Source organism: Cebus imitator, unplaced genomic scaffold (genome assembly GCF_001604975.1).
Source record: "Cebus imitator isolate Cc_AM_T3 unplaced genomic scaffold, Cebus_imitator-1.0 Scaffold262, whole genome shotgun sequence".
NCBI classification, from domain to species: Eukaryota; Metazoa; Chordata; class Mammalia; order Primates; family Cebidae; genus Cebus; species Cebus imitator.
Window position 1 is genome coordinate 1,226,592 of NW_016107577.1, and position 23,908 is coordinate 1,250,499.

The window sequence follows — 23,908 nt, forward strand, 5'->3', positions numbered from 1 at the left end:
GAGTTTCATGCTGTTGTCTAGCCTAGAGTGCAGTGGTGCAATCTTGGCTCACTGCATCCTCTGCCTCCCAGTTTCAAGCAATTCTCCTGCCTCAGCTTCCTGAGTAGCTGAGATTACAGGCACTCACCATCACACCAGGCTAATTTTTGTGTTTTGAGTAGAGACGAGCTTTCATCATGTTGCTCAGGCTGGTCTCAAACTCCTGGGCTCATGCAATCCACCCACTTTGGCCTCCCAAAATGCTGGGATTACAAGTGTGAGCCGCTGTGCCTGGCCTAATTTCTTGGGGTCACTGTCCCCAGAAACTTTAGTAAAGCATCAATTATTTCACAATTCTTAAACCCAAGTTTCACCGTAAATTTGATGTTTGTTCTTGCTTCAGTTTTAGCAGAATTCATATTGTTCTGATAGGGGCGTTTTTCAAATTGATGTCTTATGCTTCTTTATGCCTCAAACTAAATCCTGTTCAGACATGCTATAACAAGTTAGTATGAGTCTATTTTGGTGAAAAAAATTTTAAATCCATGTGTAGTTTTTTTCTCTAAGACTCATTTTCCATGACTTTTTGAAGATACCTTGTAGACAAAATCACATTTTAAATACCACAAGGACAATCAAAGTAAAAACCAAAAGGTAAACAACGAAATCCTTTTTTTTTGATATGGAGTCTGGAGTCTCGCTCTGTCACCCAGGCTGGTGTGGAGTGGAACAATCTTGGCTTACTGCAACCTCCTTCTCTTGGATTCAAGCGATTCTCCTGCCTCAGCCTCCCAAGTAGCTGGGACTACAGAAGCGTGCCACCACGCCTGGCTAAGTTTTGTATTTTTAGTTGAGACAGGGTTTCACCATGTTGGCTAGGCTGGTCTCGAATTCCTGATCTCTGGTGATCCACCCACCTTGGCCTCCCAAAGTGCTGGGATTACAGGTATGAACTACTGCACCCAGCCCAAAACACTGAAATCTAAACATTGGACTAGACAGCGATTTCAATTGAATGGTCAGAAGATTTCTCATCATCAAAAGTAGAGAATTTGGGGAAAAATATTCAGTGTGCCATCAGTGAACACTAGGTTACACACACCCTTTGATGACACATCAGTGATTGACATAAAAGTTAAAATTGCTATACAAATTTTACACACATGTCAACTTTAAGGCATGGGGGAAAAAACAAGATAAAAATTTGTCATCTCTTTTGAGTTCCAAAATTATCCAATAGAACAGATAATTTAAATGTCAGGAAAAGCCTTTTTTAAAGCTTCCAGAAATACTAGCAAATTGCATAAATAAGCTTTGCCTGACTAATATTTTTGTCATTTAGGATGTATTCTTACTTTATTTAAAAAAGCTCTAAAATCTTCATATCAGCTTCAACTATTAAATAACAGTACCACTCAAATAAAATGCAAAGCAAATTTACACTTAGATTTGAGCAGTACATGTTCATCCTTAAAGGTTATAATTTGTTTTAAATAGCAGAGCCATCTGTCCTGTGATAGCTCACATGAGCTTAATTATTAGAGAAGTCTAAGAATTTCTCCTGCAAATATGTACATGTTGAACTGTACTGAAAACATATTTGACTAATACTTCTATGTTACAAAGAAATTACATTCTCAAGTGGAGTTTCACTCTTGTTGCCCAGGCTGGAGTGCAATGGCGCGATCTCGGCTCACCACAACCTCCACCTCCTGGACTCAAGCCATTCTCCTGCCTCAGCCTCCCGAGTAGCAGGGATTACAGGCGACCACCACCACACTCAGCTAATTTTTGTACTTTTAATATAGACGGGGTTTCACCATATTGGTCAGGCTGGTCTCGAACTCCCGACCTCATGATCTGCCTGCCTTGGCCAAGTCGATTCTTTATATGAATTTTGTATTGAATTCAATATTACATTCACTATTTTTCAGTAGTATAAATCACTAATGTCTGCCACCTTCTACATTAGCTATCATCTATTATATATTCAAAAAGCTGTTATTCTAGAATTTCCTCATTCATGATTGCTGACTTGTTATTGTAATGATTATATTTTTAGTTCTTTCCCATAGACAATTTTCAATATAGAGTTGTATAATTTATTGCAGTCAAACGAAGTTATTTATTTGGAATTGATGACTTGAATCAAATCTTAAAAGGCATGTATACAAAATTAGCAGATGCTACAGACTTTGGAGGTAGCATTATTACCAGAGATTATAGAATCAAGATTTAAAATAACTCAGTAGATTGGAATATTTAGGTTAAAAACCAGCATAGCAAGGTCTCCACTTGGACCTAAAATTGTGCTTTCCCCAGAATCCATCCATAAGGGAGTATGTTTAGAAGATCTGAAAGATGACTTGGCAGTAAGTCTAGATCCAGAGAAAGGATTTAGAAAGGGACTGAGTTGCCTCATAGGCAGGAAGTCACTTAAGGAATATGTCAAGATCTATGGACAGTAATTAGGCTAATTATCAGAAGGAGAAAGATTTTGAGTACAGTAAGTTCATTTGTTCATTCGTTCAACAAATACTGAGGTCATACTATTTTCAAGACACTATATTAGCCACTGAGGGATACATGGGGAACAAAAACAGACAAGGCCCCTGTCCTTAAGGAGCTTACAACTATAACTAGGGGAAATATGTAAGACAATAAAGTATGATGTTATTATTTAATCAAACTTCTATAGGGTCTATGTTGAGCCACGTGCTGCTCCAAGCATTTTACATGTAGTTCACCCGCACAACATCCATATGATGTAGGTACTGATATTATCTCCAATCTACAGATGATGAGCCTGACACACAGAGACTTAACCTTGAGCAAGTTAAGTGACTTGCTCAAGGTCACCCCACTTGTAAGTGGCAGAATCCACATGCTTACCTCCCATGCCATACTGCTTTGGGATGAAAATGGTACAGGTACAGAGTGACAGATTGTGAATCTCACACCTTTTTCTCAGGTGATTTAGAGCCACTAGTTGTTCAGCACTTATTAACTCAATAAACATTTCTTTAGGGTCTCACTCTGTGGCTGGCACTGCACTGGGCAATGAGGATCTACCGGTGAACAAGGCTGATTTATTCACTGCCCTCAATGGAGCCTGCAGGCCAGCAGGGAAGGAAGATATTGAACAAATGACACGAAAAGGGAAACACAGAGAGTAATGAAAGCAGATAACCTGGGACCCTGGCCCAGGTCAGGAAGCAAATGTCTCCATCACTAAGGTCGTCCTTTGCCTCAGGCCCACGGGGGAGCAGACGCCATGGGACCGCTTCCTGTTAGAAAAAAACATGGCATTATAAGTCATCTGTGTGAGATGGAGAGAACACAAGGGAAACTGTCTAGGGATCACAAAAGAGATGGAGAGAGGAATTCCCCCCGACCATGACACCTACATCTAGAAAGATAACATCAGTTGCATGGTGGTATTCATGGTGAAAAGTGGCATTAGTGTAATCAGGCAGCCATGGAACATCTTCATAGCAGCTTTGTGGCCACGAATACCTCACTGTAGGAGGCAGAGAAGAAACAGAAGAGACCTTCACATGCTTATGGAGAGAGTTGTGTCCATGAGCTCTTACGAGAACCTGCAAAAGAAATGACTTTGATAGGGGATTAGGGGTCCCACAGTAGCAGGTAAGCACAAAATCAGCAAAACATCATACTCCTATTATGGCGATGCAATTTTTAAACCAGCTATTGTGATCTGGGAAATGGAAATCAGAATAACATGGGTAAGTAGAAAGTCCTGCCTTCATCCTCCAAAAACCAATTTACAATTAGAGGTTGGGTAGCTGTAGTGGGTTGGTGGTCCTCAAAAATATATGTCCATGCCCTAATCCCTGGGATCTGTAAATATGATGTTATTTGGCAAAGGGTCTTTGTAGATGTAATTAAATTTAGGATCTAAAGATGAGGTCCTATTGGAGGGCCCTAAATTAAATGGCAAGAATTCTTGTAAGATACACACAAAAGAGAGACAAAGGGAGGAGAGGAGAAGGCCACGTGAAGATGGAGAGAGAGAAATTTTACAGCCACAAGCCAAGGGCTTAGAACGACCAAAAGCTGGCAGAAGCAAAGAATGAATCTTATGCAACCTTCAGTGAGTGCACGGCCCTGTTGACACCTTCATTTTAGTGTTCTTGGTTGCAGAACTGCAAAAGAGAACAAATTTCTAATTTTAAGCCACAAAGTCGGTAGTAATTTTTTACAGCAGCCCAAGTACAGTAATATAAGGAACCATGGCTTGGTAACAATCTACGTTAAAAATGTCTAGGCAAACAGCATAATGTGACTGATAAAGAAAGCAAATGCAGGGCTGGGCCTAGTGGCTCACATCTGTAATCCCACACTTTGGGAGGCCGAGGTGGGAGTCCGGGAGTTTCAGACCAGCATGGCCAACATGGTGAAACCCAGTCTATACTAAAAATAAAAATTAGCTGGGTGTGGTGGCACATGTCTGTAATCCCAGCTACTCGGGAGGCTGAGGCAGGAGGACTGCTTGAGCCCCAGAGGTGGAGGTTGCAGTGAGCCAAGATTGCACCACTGTACCACTGCAGCCTAGGTGACAGAGCAAGACCCTGTCTCAAAACAACAACAACAACAACAACAAAAAGAAAGCAAATGCAGTCTTTGGCTGCCACAACAGAAACAGAGTTAATAGATTGAGGAAGCTTATCATTCTGCCACATAGCTGCAATATTGTACTCTGCTCTAAGTGCTACCTGTTAAGAGAGACATTGATGAATGCAAGCCTAGCCAGAGACAGGTGACTGGGACCATGTTGGTTCTGGAAAGCTTGCCATACAAACAATGAGTTGGTAGCACTGGAGATGGAGATCTTGGAATAGAAACCAATGAACATGAGGGTAATCTTGGAATATGTGAAAAGCTGTCTTGTCAAAGAGGAAGTAATCTTGTTTTGTGTTGCTTCAGGAGGCAAAATTGGGCTTAGCCAGTGGAAAGTAAAACAGAAGAAAAAACTGATGGCTGATTATAGAAATTCAGAACATTGCAAGTATTTGAAAAGGGGAAAAGTACTGTTTCCTAATTTCAGGGACACAACATCTGGTCCTGCCTCTGTAGTTAATTGGTTATGTGACTCTGGACATAGCATCGCCCCTTCTTTGGACCTCAGTTTTCTTCCATGTAAAATTAGAGGGTTAAGTTGGATGCTTTAGGAAAGCACTGTTTTTTTACTTTTGGTTGTTTCCTATTTTACGGTTTAATAAAACTGTTAAGATGTTTTACAATTTCTGAGTGTCTAGCATATGCTAAAGCTAAAATCTGTGCTAGGTGTTTTGTTTTTTGAGATGGAGTTTTGCTCTTGTCGTCCAGTCTAGAGTGCAGTGGCTCAATCTCAGCGCACTACAACCTCCACCTCCTGGGTTCAAGCAATTCTCCTGCCTCAGCCTCCTGAGTAGCTGGGATTACAGGTGCCCGCCACCACGCTCAGCTGATTTTTGTGTATTTAGTAGAGATGGCATTTCACCGTGTTGGCCAGGCTGGTTTCAAACTCAGTTGATCTGCCTGTCTCAGCCTCCCAAAGTGCTGGGATTACAGGCATAAGCCACTGCGCCTGGCCTGTGCTGTTTCAACATGCATGATCTAAGTCTTTCCACACTGCAGGTAACTGGTAAAGCATTATTTCTGAGTACGGGGAGCATGCTTCTAGAAGACACTGGCATTAGAACCAGTGTACCTGAGTAAGGAAGATCTACCCTTATCCAATGTGGGTGGGCATCATCCAATCTGCTCAGGGCTCAGAACAAAAAGACAGAGGAAAGACTTCACTTTATTTCTCCTGGAGTTGGAACACCCTTCATCTGCTGTTCTTGGACATCAGAACTCTAGGTTTTCTGGTCTTTGGACTCTAAGACTAGCACAAATGGCTCACCAGGTTTGTAGGCTTATGGCTTCAGACTGAGAGTTATACCATTGGCTTCCCTAGTTCTGAGGCCTTTGGATTTGGACTGCACCATGCCACTTGCTTTCCTTGTTCATGAGTGAAGGCAGAAGAATGAAGAGAAGGAAAGTCATTTCCTTTGCAATTAATATTGCAGCTTTTTATCCAGACCCTGAATTATTTTTGAATTTTGAGTATGATGTAGGCAAATTTCATGTATCTATGAAATGATATGCTAACTCCTTTATTTAGATCTTTTTGAAATACTAAGTGGCTTTATTACTAATTAAGAAGATTCAATTATACAAGGACCTTCTATTTCCATTAATCCAAGCATCCATTAAAATTTATCATCAGTTTTGCACTAAATATGTTACAGGAGTGACTTCAAATTTGTTTTACCACATTTACTTTCTTCATATGGGATATATAAATGACATTTATAAAGGTGCTGAAATCTAGCCCATTAAAGTTTCACCTCACAGAGTATTAAATCCGAATCTGACTCCTTAAATCCTTGATGTGCTAGTTCTCAGCCTCTTTACCCTCAGATACATTCCTTGCACTTCGTTGCTCTATTTTGTATTGTTTCTCAGGCCCCCATGTTAGCGGCGTCCAAACAATGGAAAGCAGACTGAAGGCTGGGGGACAGAAGCCAGGGCATTTCTACCTCAGGCTGCATCTCCAATAGTGGCTATGGCTCTGCTGTGGCGCCAGCCACTCCAGATAGGCCCACAATGACTCCGACTTCTGCCAAATGACCGGGCCATAGGCTCCAGAAGTCCATTTGCTCCTATTGCCCCCACAACCTAAGGATGGTTCTGGCCTCTGCCTCTTTCTAATCTCTGGGCCGCTTCACAGAATCCCCAATTGGCTGTTCAGCTATACTACCTGTGTAATCAATTCCTTGTATTAATTTCATTATTAAAGTTAAAGAAGTGTTCTTGTATTCTCACTCCAAGGGTGGCAAGCAGCGGTAGGAAACTCGCCTTGGAAAATACCTGAATAAGTATTGGTGCTGAGGTCCAGTTCAGCAGCATCGGACTAGATGAACACGGGAAAAGGAAAACGTAGGCCTGGGCCATTCTCAGGCCACTCACTTCAACCCTAAGAGCAATGACACGACTCCTTTCCATGGTTCTATCTATGGTTGTATCTGACTGCATCTGATGGACCCACACAAAAATGACTGCAATAACGCTTGCCTTTTGATCATTCCAGAATCTAACAGGGAATGCTTTAAGAGTCCTAGACAAACTGCAAAGTGTAGTATAGCAGGAAACACATGGGTCATACCTGAGTTCAGTCCTGAGAGATCAGCATGATAATTAACTTATCTGAACCTCAGTTAATCTGTTAAGTATCTGGAGTTCAATCATCTCTACGTAGGACGATTGTGAAATTAAAGAAAGTACATACAAAAGCATTCCATAAAGTGCTGTGCAGATGTTAGCTAATTAGTCTTCTATAACAGCTTAATTTAACGCTTTTTTCCATTAATACTTTTAAGCTTCATTGTTTCAGCTTTTTTAACTTAAAATTGTGAAATCACGTCAAAGTTGCAAAAATAGTGCAAAGAATTCTCATATACTCCCCACTTGGACTCTCCAAAATATATCATATGTAATTACCACATAATTTCAAATTATCAGAAAACATTGATATATTGCCTATATATTTTATAAACTAAATACTGTAATCAAACTTCACTAATTATCTCACTGACGTTCAATTTCTGGGCCAAGATCAGATGCCACAGTTAGTTTTCACAATACAGTTTTAGTTGTTTCCTTTAACTGGGAGAGTTACTCAGTCTTGCTCTTTCATGATCTTTGTAATTTTGAAGCCAGTTATTGTGCAGGATATCCCTCAGTTTTGGTTTGGTTGTTTTCTCAAGGTTAATACTAACATTTTTATGATTTGTTTATTCATGCCATAGGGGTGGTATAAGAATGGAAATATAGTGTCCTAATTAAGTTCACAGAGTCTAATCGGAATACCTGGGTTCAAACTCTGGCTCCACCAGACCGTGTAACCTTGAGTAGTTTTGGGACTCAGTGTCCTCATCTGTCAGATAAAGAAACATCAGTAACTATCTCTTAGGGTTACTGGAATTACTAAAGGAATGAATATGTATGAAGTGCTTAGAATAGTTCCTGCCACATATTAAATGCTATGTGAGTGTTAGCTAATGTGAGGAGTTGGGTTTTGGCAACTGATGAAGAGACCAAAGCAGCAACAGGTATTTTAGTTATGTATATCCTTTGCTCAACCCTGCCCAAACAGCCAAGGCCAAAGACTCAATGCCAGCAGGAATTCTGGCCTACCATGAGTGCACTGCTCCTCTCAGCCACAGGCCTGAGCACTTACTTCCAAGGCCCATGTGATGAGGACTTGCTTGATCCACGCTGCAACATTTCTTTAGCACAACAGGTCTATGCACTAGGAACTGAGCCCATGTCTCCTTGCCCATCAGTTGTTGCTAAAAGTGTGTCTAATTTTTTAAAAGTTACAAAATAATTAAGCCCATTTTTTCCCCCTGACAACCATTTTCAGAATGCAGGCCTTCAGGCTTCATTAGTATGCAGCCAGCACTTCGCCCATAGACACTTCACTGAATAACCATAGTGATAACGTCAGCCCTTAACCTCTGCCTGTGCTTCTTGCCGAAGGGGCCAAACCACTCAGATCCTCACAATACTCACTGTATCGGGCAACTGTGGGCAGACTAAGCAGTGAGGGTAAGAGGGAGCTCCCCATTAAGGCTGGATAGGGGAAGGGAAGGAAGCTTAAACTAATTTCAATAAGCTAAAAATCACGCAAGACATCTGTAAAAATGTGTAAATGACAACTATTCATTAAAAAATTAATACCCTTAATATCAAAATAACAACGCCTACATATGAATAGCAAGTCACATTTTACAAAGCAATTTTGATTCTTTTCCTTATTTTCCCTGTCACACACCGTCTTATAGGTGAGAAGAAAAGGGATTCAGAGAGAAATGTGGCAAAGCTGATACTTAAATTCAGGTTTCACTTCTGCATACAGCACATTTTCCACTTAATGAAAAAGAAGAAAATACACACTAAATAAAGATCAAAGACCAACAGGACTACAAAACTACCAAAATATAGAGACTGAAATGTAGAAATGCAATGAGACCAGTTTCAGTGGAGCAACTTTCATTTCTTGGCAGTCAAGGACTGGAGTTTTTCAAGATAAAGGACTTTCACTAGGTCTTGGGTGCAGGCTGAGCAATGTAAGAAGAGGTGTAGGGAAGTGGTGTGTACGTACACATCTTTGGAACAAGTTTCAAGCTACTGCAAAATCCCTTCATGTTTGATTACTTAAGAATCAAATGGGTTCGATGGGTTGAAGAAACAGACCACACAGACCATACATAGACTACCTTCAATGCATGGGTGGCATCAAGCACACTGCCAACACTTTCAATATGTACTTGCTGATTTGGCTGGACTTTTATATATACAGTAACAAGATACAGTCTCATTAAAAACTCCTAACATGTATCTTACCCTCCCCAATTAGGTATTGCCATAAAATACCAGCTGAAGAAGAAACTAGAAACTTCTCTCCCATCACCAAATTGCTTCTATATTAACAACAAACTGAGACCTTTCCAAAAAAGAGGCTGAAATATCAATCATATCATACCAAAGTTTATTGATTACATCAAACAAAAATTTCTGTAATGGAAAAGGCAAGTTGCAGTCATAAAAGATGGCATTCACATTCATTTTAGAAAGCAACAACACAGATGTAAAAAATTGCTTAAGTGAAAAATGTAATATTGCAGTCCCATTTTGCAAGCTGAAAAATGATTTTGTCAACACGCATAAAATCTGCACATTTATGTACTGCATGTTATTAAAAAATTCCATCACTAAATTATTATGAATTTTGCAAAGTTAGGCTTACATTTTTACTGTTGCTGGTGTATATGTAGTAGATATGGAATGAATGTTTTCAGTTTAGTAGGTAACACTGTCAAACAATGAACAACAGTTGTGAAAATTACAAAGACATTTTGATAGCTCAAAATTATTCAAATTATAGGTATATGATCCTATTATTACATTTTTTCTCCTTTCTCTATTACAAATAGGGTGATTACATTGTAGTGCTAGGAATACTGCACAGTTTGTTTCAGTTATTCAATCTGCTAACCCCACACTAGCCGTTTTTTTGCTCTTCAATAAAATATCTTTTAAAAAGGAAAGCCAGGTCCCTCTCAAGGATCTAGGCCATGATATCATATATCATTGCCATTCTGAATTTGAACTGCAGTGTTACAATGTAATGCATAGCTGACATATAACTCTAAATCCCCCTTACTTTTAGTCTTTCTCTCTGGCTGGAAGGAATTTTACATGTAACTAGTTATTTTTCTACTAGATTATCCTGTGAACCCTCTAATGGTACTGCATTAAACAAGCCTCTCTACTGTGGCTCTCGTCTGTATTCACAGTTCCCATAGATTTTATGTAAAAGAACAACAATAATAATACAGTAACAACAACCATAAGACAAGAGCACAAACACAAAATATCAAAAGCTTTCCTGGGTAGACTTTTTAACTCTTTGGAATAGGCAAAGAATATAGAGACTTTGTTTTCAGCAGCTTACCTCAAATACAAGCTACCAGAACACAGCGCACTTAGGTAAGTTGTGAATGACATGTAACAAAATGCTCAAAAATAATACTGATAAATGAGAACAAATGAAATAATGAAAAAGGGTCCATAATGATGAAATGGTTTCTGTTAACTGAAATTTTGTTCTTTTCTGGAATTTAGAAAGAAATCATATCTAAACATTAACACAAAATATATGTGGAAGAATCAAATGTGCCACATGGACTATATTAAATATAATACATCTTAACTCCAATACTTTTCCAAATCAAGGTACAATATAAACATTAATAGTACAAGCATGCCAGAAAGATCCCAAAAAAACTAGTAGTCAAATAAATATGGTCATTTATATCTTAAAAAACTGTGTGTTTAACTTTAACATTAAATGAAGACATTTCACATTTATGTTTCAAGTGAACTAATTAGAAGGCTACACCTTCCTTCTAGTTCAGCTAGTCAAGGACTTTACCAAGGTCAATCTCATGGTTTAGAGTTAGACCATTGCCCTGTTCAAGTTAACTAAAAGACAACATTCATTTTTCACAGTCATGGCTCTATAAGCTGAACCACCTTTTGGGATGGATCCTTTCCCCTTTCCAAATTGGCAAAGTTTAAGAAAAAGCACTGCATATATGCATAAATGCTGTCTCTTTCAAATAAAAACCGTCAACAGTTTAAAATAAGCGATTCTTCTTCCTTTTCACATCAAATTATAAAAGGCTGATGTTCAGAATTACCTTTATTTTTATATAACTATGGTTTAAACCACCTTACTGCAGATCCCAGTAAAATCGACACTGGAAAAATCTGTTTATTTCCTACTTTGAGGAGCTACTAAGTGACTGGAAATGTTTTATACTTTATTTTCAAGTCTACTAGCCTTACACCCATAAGTGGGGTATAATTCAGAAGAACAACAAAAAAGAAACTTTTTTACTATTCCCACAAAAATATGTATAAATTAACACTTTCCACATAAGTGTTCAAGGTATTTTTTGGCAAGAATATTCTACCAAGACATAAGTAGCATGTGGGTAAACAGAAGGGATTAACTATTCTGTCTGATGCATTGATACTATTTAGTCCTTCTGTATTTTCAAGTATTCCTTATGTACTTTTGAAAAAAAATAAGATGATCATTCAGGAGGAACAAGAAATGTGGTCCAAATAGTCTATTTCTTCTGTCAGGCAAAAAAAGCAGTATTAGCAAAATCTATTCATTCTCATTGCATAACTTCTACTTTATACTATTGTATTTAAATCCATTCACAAAATTCATGGGTTAAAAGAGCACCCATTTGATAGTTATATTATTCTGCCTAAAGCCAGAATTCTAAGTATTCTTGCTTTCAACTTTCATATAATTCTTAACTTACAGCTTTGGCCATAAAGGCTACTTACAATAATTATAAATGCTTAAGAGAATCATTTGGTATTTTAATGAACATTTATTGTGAACTCTAGACATGAGAGTGGTTTAGTGTGTTGCATATGGAGTATCCTGAGATGGTAACTTTTTGTAGTTGTTTCTTCATACTTTCTGTTTTAGCTGTAACCACTGTCAGTATGCTTGTAGGACAATAACATAGGCAATTCAAGATTCAGATTCTGAAAAATGTAAAATATAGAGATTTAAAAGGTTTATTTTAATAACAATGTGAAGCTGTCTGTTTAGCATTTTCAGAAGTAAATCAAGTAGTAAATTTTGTTAGGAGAGTAAAGCAACTGTCTTAACAAAGTGCCAAGTTTTATTCACATGCAGAGGAAAAAAAGAGTGACACTATAACCAGATTTTAATCCTTTCTTCATCAGCTGAATAGATTCAGGCTTGCTTTTTGCTTTTGGGTCGTTCCAGGGTTCTCCTAATACTTTCTACCTCTAGGATTATCTACCATAGCAGCAGTTTACCTTGTTATGATCCCTTCTCCTCTAGGCTGGGAGGTCCTTGTAAACAGGAACGTTTTATTTATCTTCTATCTCCAGCACCTAGTATACAGTTTCCACCACACAGCAGATGCTCAGGAAATGTTTAATGAACGATTACTGTTTTTTCTTGATGTGTTAATTGTGATAGAGGAAGTCTAAAGATATATTCAGCTTTGGAAGATTATTGTGAAAATATTCTTCTTTTTTACTTAAAGAAGCACGTTGCCCTCCTAAAATATGGAAGTTAATTTTCCTTTTGGTAGATCACGTATGTATGAGTCAACTGATTCTTCCGATTTTTCTTATGCTTCATCTTTTTGGAAGAGAAACCATGGGTATTTCCCTAACAAGTCTGTAGATTCTTCTCTGTACTCTAAACATCATCAAATGCTATTATTAGGATGGTGCACGACAGACAAACTGATCAACAAGTGTAAGTCAAGTATGATAAGAAATGGAAGTCGTATGTCAAAACAGGGAGCCTAACTGATTCTCCACCCTAAAACTCAGTCTTTTTGAACCTGAGTAGTGGGAAGGTCTTAAGTAGTATGCTATTTTCTTCCCATTCTGGGACATCTCCTTTGCCATGGTTGGACTAGAAGTTCATTAGAATACCTTCTATTTCTATTTATGTTCCACATTCTCTAGAACCACTAGTAGGTTTTCAGGTAGCTCTGCAGGGGGTCATGGTGACTCTAACCAAAATAAGGTTGCCCATTCATATTGAGAATGTAACTCACATTGGGGAGTTAGGTAGTTTTCTTACCAACCACGGAACATACTAGATGCCTAAACTAACTGCTAATTATTGTCCCTGGAGGAGAAATAATGCCACATGAAAATCTATTTCTGGAAGAAATAACTACATTAAAAATAAGACAATTGTTTTTAAAAAATACTTCCTCAGTTCTATGGTAGACATTGTAGGAGATAAGGCCCTGGAGAGGCCAAAAGCAATAGCAGTGTCTTCTATCCAGCCCAGTCCCCCAAACCACAGACCAAGCTAAAGAGAGCAATCCAGGAGGATACAAAATTAACCAGAAACAATATAGCTAAAATGCATCACACAGCTTAGAGCAAAGCAATCTGGGACAAAGGGGTCAAAGACTTTGAAGGCTACTTGTGAAGCAGATTCACTACTATGGGAAAACATATGCAGGTAAGTTGTTCAAAAATGGGTAAAAAGATGCTAACTGTGGCAAAATGAGCCTACCTCTAAAATAACAGTGCAGATGCAGACTGTGATGAACTCCAGGAGACAGGAGAACCAATGGATTCAATTCATTAGTTTAACATATTATTTGCCAGAAGGTGGTGGAGTTGACAGCTAATGAAAAAATATGGGCCTATGAGGTGGACTCACAATTATTAGCTTCAAAGTGAACTAACCCAGTTTTATTCATGATGATCATTAATTTTTATGCGTGCATGAAAGATGGCCCCGCTCTAAGCTGTGTAGAATTGTTTCCAAGCTGACAAGCTTGGAAGCCTCATTCATGAATTACTCTAAATTTCTATGGATGGATAAAAGACCTCCAGAGGTATGGGTTGTTAAAGGTCCCCACTGAAGGAAATACAGACTACACATAAGGAGTCATTCTGAGTTCAAGGGTCCCTGCCACAGTAAATCAATTCCTCCCAAATACTTTTTGGGGGTAAGTGAAACAATATATTATAAAGTGAATTTAATCATTTTTTGAAATATTAATTATAAAGCATTTTATATTATTAGGCAAGTATCCCCCTGAATGGCTACAAAAGATTTTACCTCTGAAAGTTGAAACATTTAGCTTGAATAAAACTTGACATTAGAAAAGTTATGATTAGACTGGTTCATTGCTATCTATTAGGGGACCAGACATTTACAAGGACGTAAGTATATACAGTACCTGCAAACACACAGACACAGCACATGAAGGTACAAACACATTTAGTTATTTTCACATAATTCCCAAGAGAACATGCAATGCTAAATTGACTTGATGTTATACAGATGCAATTTTGGAATATTTATTTTTAATTTTCCAAATGATCTTTATAAATCAAAGTTATATTTCCTGATCAATATTAACAAACATTTTCACAAGATGGTCCTGCCATGACTACTTTCCCCTTACAAATTAAATAAGTTATATCAACATTTGGCTCTAAAAAATATTTAACATTTTATTTCGACGGGCTTAGCAAATTAAAAATGCGTATTTCCCCATATTCCAAGTAATGCATCTTTATATTTTTGCAAAGAATACTGTAAAGTTCACCACACCAACAGCAGAGAAATTTAGAGAGTGATATTTTCATTTCTTTTTTTATAATGCTGTTAATCTGTTTTATTAAAGCCAGCCCATTTGTTTAACACTAGGTACCTGTTACAATACATTAGATTCATCTGAGAATGTTCGTAAAAGAAGAGGTCTGACTGAAGGTCTGGCGGATAATGAGTCAGATGCCCTTCTACAGCTCAGATTACTCTGTAATAGTGAGGCAAAGATACTTAACTCATTTGAAAATTGATTAACCTACCTGGCAATTAAAAGAAAAAAGGTAAAAGAAAAAAGAAACATTCATTTCCTATAGCCTACTATTCTGGCCAAAAGTACAAATGATTACACTATATAGTAAATGTATAATATTCAAATAAATACACTCAAAAGCCTATGAAAGTCTCCAACTCGAATTGTTTTTGTGGTAGAAGTAATAGACAACAGTAGTATGTGGCAAACAGGTTTCTGGAATGGCACTGGTAAGTAATATGGTAAGATGAATCAATATGGTTTGATTAGTAAGCCTTACCATCCTTTTGGTGAACACCTCTGAGAGTTGTGCTGGTGCTGTGAGTATATCAAACAAAGAGATATTTGTGCAAAACACTCTTGTCCTGGTGAACAGACTAGCTCTAACACGCCATGGCTACTGCATATCGTGGATCAATGAAGGCTATAGACCCATGGTTCAAGCTTTTAAAAATTACTTCCTCTTCAGTGTGACAATTTGGAAGGTGAACAAATGATTAAAAGAAAATGACCAAATACTCTTAAGTAACAATAGAAGATATAAAATGAGTCATGAGAAGTAATTTTTCATAAAGAATCAGAAAATGGTGTCAGGCAAATGAGAATGCAAGCAAGTTGGTACATTAAGAAAGGAAATCACCTTATTCACTCCAAGAGAAACTGTGATTGCTGGAAGTTTGAGAAAGCATGAAGATAGTAGATATTCCTGAGGAAGGGAGGCGTTTCGTTACCTTGTTCACAATTGCACAAAAGGTGGGAAATTGCAGTAGAAAAAAGAGAAATGCAGAAACCAAAAAAAAAAAAAAAAAGTAAATAATCTCTCAAATCTAAGACATTTAAAAAGAAACCTTGAGAATTCGAAGACGAAATGATATGTTAGTTTTGAAGATGTTATTTTCTGAAGTAAAAGCAGAGTCAGATAGGAATAATCTATTATTATGTGCCAACTATTATTTCTCTACTTATCAATTTGAAATTACTTTGTTAATGGGAAAATTGACTATTTTAAATAAAATAGCTTTAAAATCTACTTCTCATTAAAATAAGACTTATCTCTAATCATTAATTCACTATCCTACATTTGTTCAAAATCCATTGGTCAAAGAGCTATGTCCAGGGTCCATTGTCAATCACCAATCTATCTTGAAGTAATTATCTCCCTTATCCAACTGTACAGATACACTATGAAGGGACTGACTGCTCTTAAGCAGTTGCAGGATAAAAATAAAATCAAAAAGAACAATGGGAAAACATTTGGTGATACCACATTTCAGTCCCATTTGCCTCTGACCAATGCTTAACTTCCTTTCTTACAACCTAATTTGATTGGTTTCCCTGTTTTTCCTACAAAGTTCTCTTTACAAAGGTAGGCTAAATTTTACCTAGGTAAGGTATTATTTTTTTCCCCTTGAAACACCCAGAAAAGTAAAAACTGATACAGTTTAACTAGCAAACCTAAGGTTATTTTTTTTCCTTCTGATCCTGTGCCTGAAATTGTAAGGAAATTTAGAGTCAGTTTTGCCATTGCCCAAGCAAAACAGAAGATGAGTGGTCAACAATGTGGATGAGGTAAACAACTCTGCTAATAAAGATTATCCATATCATCTACTTAGTGACTTAAAATGGGCTTAGAAAAAGAAACCAGCTAAAGTAACATATATATCCACGAGATTCTAATAAACAATTAAACTTTTAAAGGTAAATAATTTATTCATGTTTTGACAACCGTTTTTGTTTGTATTTTACCTTAAATGAAGAAAGTCGGTAGAATGAAGAAAGTTGGTAGACATGTTGGTAGAATGCAAATTACCAATTTATAAAGCTAGAGAATTTTTAGATTCTGAGAAAAAGATTTTAATTGTTTCTATCTTCTATTTCATGGGCAAAAACTCTGCAACAAGATTAGCATATCAAGTTCCTCCACCCCCATGTTTAATGCACAAACCTATCTATTCAAGACTGTAACGGTAAGCATGTTTTAGTGTGCTCAAAAACTTGTGTCCAACAATCGGAGATAAAAGTATTTCTACAAAGCAGAAATTTTAGGAGTTAATAGATTAGGTGTTAAAACTACTTTATAAAGGAAATGAAAGTACAGAAAGCAGGAGAAAGCATTGAAAGAATAACTAAAGCAATAAAAAAATTGATATAGCTAGCAACTGGCAGTGGGGTCGGGTGGGGAAAACAGGAGACAATGAGCTAAAACAGAATGAAATTTCCACATTCCTTTGCAGTCATCTAGAGAGCTTTGACACCAGCTCAATTAGCAGTATGTCAAAGAGGCCAATGGATAAAGGCCCATCTCAATCGCCACGACATTAGGATTAAACTTTATTTTTGTCTAATCCAGTTATCAGGACTGTTGCCCTCTGAACCCATGGTTGTATATGACATTGTAAGAATCATAATAGTAATCATCATTATTATAATGATCAACTATATTCTCCAAAATTTCCAAAGTGCTTTTTCTGGAAATTTGGCTCAGATCATTGACATTGTTCCCTTCCCTGTCTGCCACTCTGAAAGAGCTCTCTACGTAACAAAATATTTCTTCCTGTTTGTACTGACATCCCATGCTAAGCATGGCCATGCTGCTGGGTGCATTCCCATTAAACTACAGTCTTCCTACATCTAGCAGGCTAAGTTAACAAAAAGGAGACATGAGAAAACTTCACACAGGATATGTGGAAAATTTCTCCACCAGAAATGTGAAGTGGTATTTGCTACTTGGCCAGAAAGTCCAGGCATATTTCATTGATTTACAGACAGCTTAGGGAGGACACAACTTTTTGAAATATAAAAATCCTATACTTTAGCTTTCCTTGAGGTGTTATCCTCCTGTTTCACTGTCCAGTGCTCAATGATAGTTTCATCATATACCATGAGCAGCACTGCTATGCAGCTTTGCCACTTGATAAAGCTAAAGAAAAGCTCTAGGATTCTTAATAATGAAACTTTGGAAAAAATTAAACTCATTGCTAAAAATACAGCTGATGGATACATGGCTTAACTACAACTGAGTTAAACAGCTGAGAGAACCTATTTTTGAAGATAGTGTAATTCTTTGTAATACTAGCATTATAACAGAACTCAGTTGCCGTGGAGGCTGCCATACTAGCGATTTTACTGGAAGCTTCAGGACGTAGTGACTTGCAATAGCTCAATTGTGTTAAGACAAGCCATATCATTGATTCTGCTATTCTGTTAACACCTGCTTACAGAAGGATTCCATATGAATACTCCTTATAACTTAACTAGAATGAGAGCTCCCTTGTGAGCTAGGGCCACATCTGATTCATCCCTGAATTAACAACACTTAGTATACTAGCTAACTCATGCAAGTTATGCTGAATTGAACAGAATTGTTATAATTGTTAAATATAAATAGGTTAGCTTCTTTCTTAAATGCTATAAAGACATTTTCACTACATACTGCTAAGTCCTCTTCTAAAAGCAGTCGCCAAGACCCATAAAAGAATAGCACTGGCAGCTGACCTGCCGCATTTCTGGCTATGTATAAAGTGTCCATGATGCTTATTGGTTGAAGTCAGGGATATCTTCTATTCTAGGTAGAGACATACACTTTACCCCATTAGGGGGATCTATCAGGATATGGGGCAGATCCAGTATCTTTTGCCTTTCTTTAAAATGAGGCCAATGTCTTAGCAAGGAATATTGAACAAAGTAGGAAATCACACAGAATGCCAGACTGTTGGTCACTGAGCATAAAGACTAAAATATTTGGGGGAAAGTAACATACTCTTTCTCCTTTATCTTAGAATTTGGCCTCTGCCTCTTTGATATAGCCAAACAGGGCCTTATGTAAACAGAATATCTGTGGCTGCCATGTTGCAATAGGCCTTTATGCATTCATATTGCACTATTTTGCTCTTGCACTTTTTTCACAAGAAAAAAAAAAAGAGGCAGCGCTGCTGAGTGCCCACAACATTTTGTCTCAACTGTCGAAATCCCGCAGAGTCTGAAAAACCATTTAGCCTTTCAGACACTGGATGTAAAGAGAGATGTTCATCAGTAGGTGGTTCAATAAATGTTTATTGGTTCAACAAGGGTAGGAATAAATGAATGAATGATTGCATGAATGAAAATGATTATGGAAATTTTCCTGGTTGTTCTAGCACATCAGCATGCCAAGCTATAGCACAGACACTAGAATTCCTCCTATGCTGGACATAACCCATAACAAATTTCCTGCTAAACCCCTGGCAACAGTCTATGCTGCTAAGTAAAAAAAGGATGCAGTCCCAGAACTCCATACTTTCAATAGAAGTTAAGATTCTGTATGGAAAGAAAATGTTCTAAGTCTTTATCTGTGACTGCTTGGTAGTATCCCACAATTTAGTGGTCTATGTAAGAGTCACCTCCAGCCAATGTCTAACTTTTTAAAGAGAGGGCCTAATAAGGAAGAAGGTAAGTTTGAAGGTTTTGTTTTCTGAGATTTTTCTATCATCTTGAGACCATGTAGCTGGGTGTGAGCCGTTACTTAACATGAGCTCCATTACCTCAAAAAAAAGACATTTAGGATCACTCCAAAGTGTACTCCCAAATAAGGAGGATGGAAGAGCAACTTGGAAATCCTTCACTGGAAAATTCTCTATTATAAAAAGCCCCAAATCATTTCTTATTGCAACATATTTTATTTGGTTTCATGCAAATTGCCACTTGAGACATTCTGGGTGGAGTCTGTTCTATCAACCTGTTATCCCTGTTCAACCGACATTAAGACATAATCAGGTATTTGAATGACACTTTTCCATCATAAAACCAAACCCCAGACTACGTGAAGCAGTCTAACTAAGCTAACATTATTGTGTCCAGTTCCAGCCCATAAGACATGCAGAAGCAGGGAGTTAAGGACAATTCTGGCCACCTAACTACACACTGACTGGCCTTGCATATGAAGAATCAATGTACCCTATGTTAATTCTCTTGTTTTGATTGGGGATGACACTGACTTGTAATGTGAAACTCTTCTTTTGCAATTCTAAGCACTGAAGGTTTTCCTACTCTAATCATTTCGGATCCCCATGTCTATGTAATATCAACCACTGGATTCTATCAATTCAATAGGCAAAACCAAAATCATTATGTAAGTTTTGTGGATAAACTGGGGTTGGCAAATTTATCAAATAGGTCAGGTAGTCATAGCTTAGAATATTACCTGGAAATACTGCCTTGGAGGTACTACGAGATCTAGTTGATGTCAATATGATAGAAACAGTTGTGTTTAACAAAATCAGCTACTGTTGGCAGGGATATGACATATTTAATTAGCCTGTTGGTCAAAATCTGCCAAAAGTTTTATTTTCCATGCTCATCTCCCTATTGAGCTTTAAAGGCTTTTTAAAAAAATGATTAAAAGGTATCATAATGAGGCAGCAAAGAAAATAACTTCTCATTCCCATATGAAATTTACAATTTAATAGGAAAACTAAAAACACACTCACAAAACTACCTTGAATTTTTATGAGTGTGTTCCAGAGTGTAAGGACGTAAAAACCACATCCAGGGAATTCTCTTTGGTTCAAATATACTGCTGGACAGACAGGGCTAGAAGCAACACAGAGATTAAGCAGCACTATAATTAAAGGAAGGGGAAAGGTTTGAAAGAAGCAAATTGGTTTGTCAACTGAAAAAAAATCTGCAAACAGCCCACAGGGAAATTTCTAAGTTTAAAGCGGAAATGTTGGTGTGGAAATTCCTAGTGTGAAAATTCTAGGCTATGAAATCATATTTTTCCTTTTAAAATTCCATATGGAGCATATGAGATACTCCATATGGATTGCTAAAGGTCACACAGAACACTATTAAGGAATCTACTTACCACCTGCATTGGATAACGAAGTTTTTACTATACTTTTTATGCAGAAGAGGAAATTAAGTGATGAACCTGTAAGGAGGGGTTTAACATGCTGTAACTAATGTAATTTTCTAAATCAGGTTTTTAGTTCATGGCAGATATTGAGGCCCCTTCCAAAAATCAGGTTATAAGATAAACTTAGTTCTTACCCGGGCACTTCTTCGTTTTACATTCTTTAATACTATCAGAAGAATCTCAGGGAAAAGGCTAATAAATATTAGAAGAATTATAGCCAACCATGTGGATACAGAAGACAGCATTTGAGCAAATACAAAATACATTCTCTGTTGCTTGAGAAAAGGCCTGCAGTGGAAAGAAAATACATGATGGAAAAACAAATCAAATCCTGTCATATGAAACAGAAGTTGAATTGAAACATCATTTGTATTTAAAAAGAAACTTCCTTACACATATTAATAATTTTCTCCAGAATATCCCAAAAGTAGTAAACAAATTTCATTTACCAAATGTTTGAAAAAAAAAATGATAATCAAAGGAGAAAAAAGATAATAAAATGCATTTGACTTGAAAACAATCAGGCAATCAACTCTAAAGCTGTCAACTGGTGACTATTTACGTGCATTAGAAAATGCTGGTATTTCAAAAGCATTCAAGAGAAATGATGGTTCATTTTTATCCTGACAAGCATTTTATTTCCTCAGCTGTTTTATTAAGAAGGAGATGGGTTTGTGTTCTGTATTCAGAAATTTAAGACATTTTTATAACTCTCCCTCAATAAAAACACTATGTAAATATAAAAAGGACAGTAAAAGTTTATCCTCTCTCTCATATGGAAGGAATCTACCATTGTCATCTACAAATATATATTAACAGTATGTGCCAAATAGGTTGATACATACTAGAATATTGCTAATTGGACATTAAGCCTTAGAATCCAGAAATCCAGGAGGAACTCTTATTCTGAAGTTAGATTTCATTCCAAGTCATCCACTTCATTGTTAAGTGGCCATTGAGAAGCACGGCCTGTTTCCCTTCCCTTTTGTCTGAGCTGAACCACAGAGAGCTGCACTAGGTGAAGCTATTGTTGTTCAAAGGTGAGGGGGAAGAAGTTGCTACTTAAGGACAGGATGCACAACAGATTGCCCTAGGATTAAGAACTCTAGATAGATAACTATGGTTCCTGTTTATAAGATGACACATCATGCTTGTTGAAGATAATTTGATTTGTCATTTAAAAATTAATGTCCATGAACCCTTATATAATATGATAAAACTGAATTTGTGGCTCTACTTATATGAAAACTAGATTGTGGAATAAAAGAACAGAGAGGTGAAAAATTTATGAGGCCTGGGCTACGCAAGCTTTCTGGGAAATGCCTGCCACACAGAAAAGCCTTCTGCAGGACTACCTCACTTGAATTCTGAAGATCACCTTGAATAATGTTCTAGGCAGTTAACTGAGTCATAACAGGGGCCCAGGTAACCTGGTAGCTAGTCACAGGTTGTTCCTTTGCATCATACCCTCTGACTAATGTCTCCACTATTTTCTCTTAACCTCCATGTCATCTGTGGAGTTTTGTCATAGGGCAGTAAAAAACAAACACTATTATTTCTGGATGTGGTTTGGGGCTGGGAAGTCATCATTCTCACTACCCAACCCCAAAGAGGGGTGTGACTCAATGCCTCAGGGTAGAACATGTCCAGATACATTAACTGTGACCACATTCAGCTGAAGTTTCACATTGTTTCTAGTCACATTTTACTGGTTGCTTTATAAGTTTATGTTCATGTAGTGGCTCAACTCAACTCTACTTAACAATAATACTTCAGGCAATAAAATAAAAAATAGGTTAACATTTCATTTGTAGTATCACTAATGAATACAGGTGTGACAATACCTTAATTATTTAATGGATTTATTTTCATCAATAAGGAATAAACTGTGGAAAGAGTTGGAAATGAGTTTGCTAGAAACATTTTATTCTTGTAGAAATTTTGCATAATTAGTTCAAATGCTGATTACATAGATTCATAGACAGAATTACAGTACTCTGGGCAGACATACAATTGTATATGGTATGTTCTTAATCAACATTGATTTATTTGTATATTATCCAAGAAAATAGAGACTTCTTTCAGCTTCACTGCTCTCAATTACCTAGAGGAACCAAATATATGCTGTAATTATACTTTAATTTAAAGCTGGTACTTCCATAAATGATTAGGTTTCTCATATTTTTATTTCTTAAGGTTTTTATTTTTGAAAAGCTTTTCAAAATAGTAAGTTTCTTCTAATTAAGACTCAAGGGACATAAACATAGGCCTCACATCTGTGTAATAAAACAGAATATTTTGTAAGATTTTGCTCAAAGCAATGAAAATATGTACTCCTGAAATCTTATCCTGTGGCTTGCTCTGGCCATGCTCTCTACTGCTGGCATCCTTGTCTAAAGTCTTAGGCAGCCATGACTAAAAACGAAAAACTCTTAACATTTAAAAACAAATATAGGTTTTTGGGAGTAAAGAAAGGAGATGCAAATATATAATTTCCCCAATCACAGCTTGTGTGTCCCTCAATGGACTCTACTCTTCTGGAGTACAGTCTAGTCATCTCTCTATCCCATAGAGTCCCAAGCACAAAACTGATTCTGAACAAACATCTATTGAACCAAGATGAAATAAATGAACTTTAAGGACAAGCTGCAGAATCTGCCTTTCTACATCTTCCCACCCCAAACCAAAACAGTGAGATGGTGATTTCAAAATACAACCCTCTAGATATACAATCATGTCGTCTGCAAATAGAGACAATTTGACTTCCTCCTATTTGAATACCCTTTATTTCTTTTTCTTGCCTGATTGCTCTGGCTAGAACTTCCAGTACTATATTGAATAGGAGTGGTGAAAGCGGGCATCCTTGTCTAGTGTCAGATTTCAAAGGGAATGCTTCCAGTTTTTGCCCATTCAGTATGATATTGGCTATTGGTGTGTCGTAAATAGCTTTTATTATTTTGAGATACGTTCCGTCGATACCTAGTTTACTGAGGACTTTTAGCATAAAGGGCTGTTGAAT

General features: G+C 37.2%; 1 protein-coding gene and 1 long non-coding RNA gene across 10 annotated transcripts in view; both read right to left on the minus strand.

The window, feature by feature from the left end:
• The window catches only part of LOC119467150, a 13,403-nt gene extending 4,202 nt beyond the window's left edge, over positions 1–9,201 (minus strand). Inside the window, exons 1-2 of the long non-coding RNA XR_005195682.1 lie at positions 9,190–9,201; positions 8,723–8,724 (exon numbers count right to left, since the gene is read on the minus strand). This is a non-coding gene — a long non-coding RNA (uncharacterized LOC119467150). The remainder of the gene's footprint in view (positions 1–8,722; positions 8,725–9,189) is intronic.
• Positions 9,202–9,557: 356 nt separating this feature from the next.
• Positions 9,558–23,908, minus strand: part of ATP11C (ATPase phospholipid transporting 11C) — a 225,106-nt gene continuing 210,755 nt past the window's right edge. For 2 of the 9 annotated variants that reach the window (XM_037728320.1, XM_037728327.1), the window contains 3 exons: positions 21,024–21,177; positions 14,850–14,954; positions 9,558–12,165 (listed from right to left, as the gene is read on the minus strand). In XM_037728320.1, coding sequence (XP_037584248.1) covers positions 14,853–14,954; positions 21,024–21,177 — 256 coding nt within the window. In that variant the 3' untranslated portion in view covers positions 9,558–12,165; positions 14,850–14,852. Of the gene's footprint in view, positions 15,315–15,636; positions 15,728–20,838; positions 20,905–21,023; positions 21,178–23,908 lie in introns of all 9 variants that reach the window. The other 7 variants (XR_005195680.1, XM_037728321.1, XM_037728324.1 and 4 more) reach the window with 7 other exon arrangements.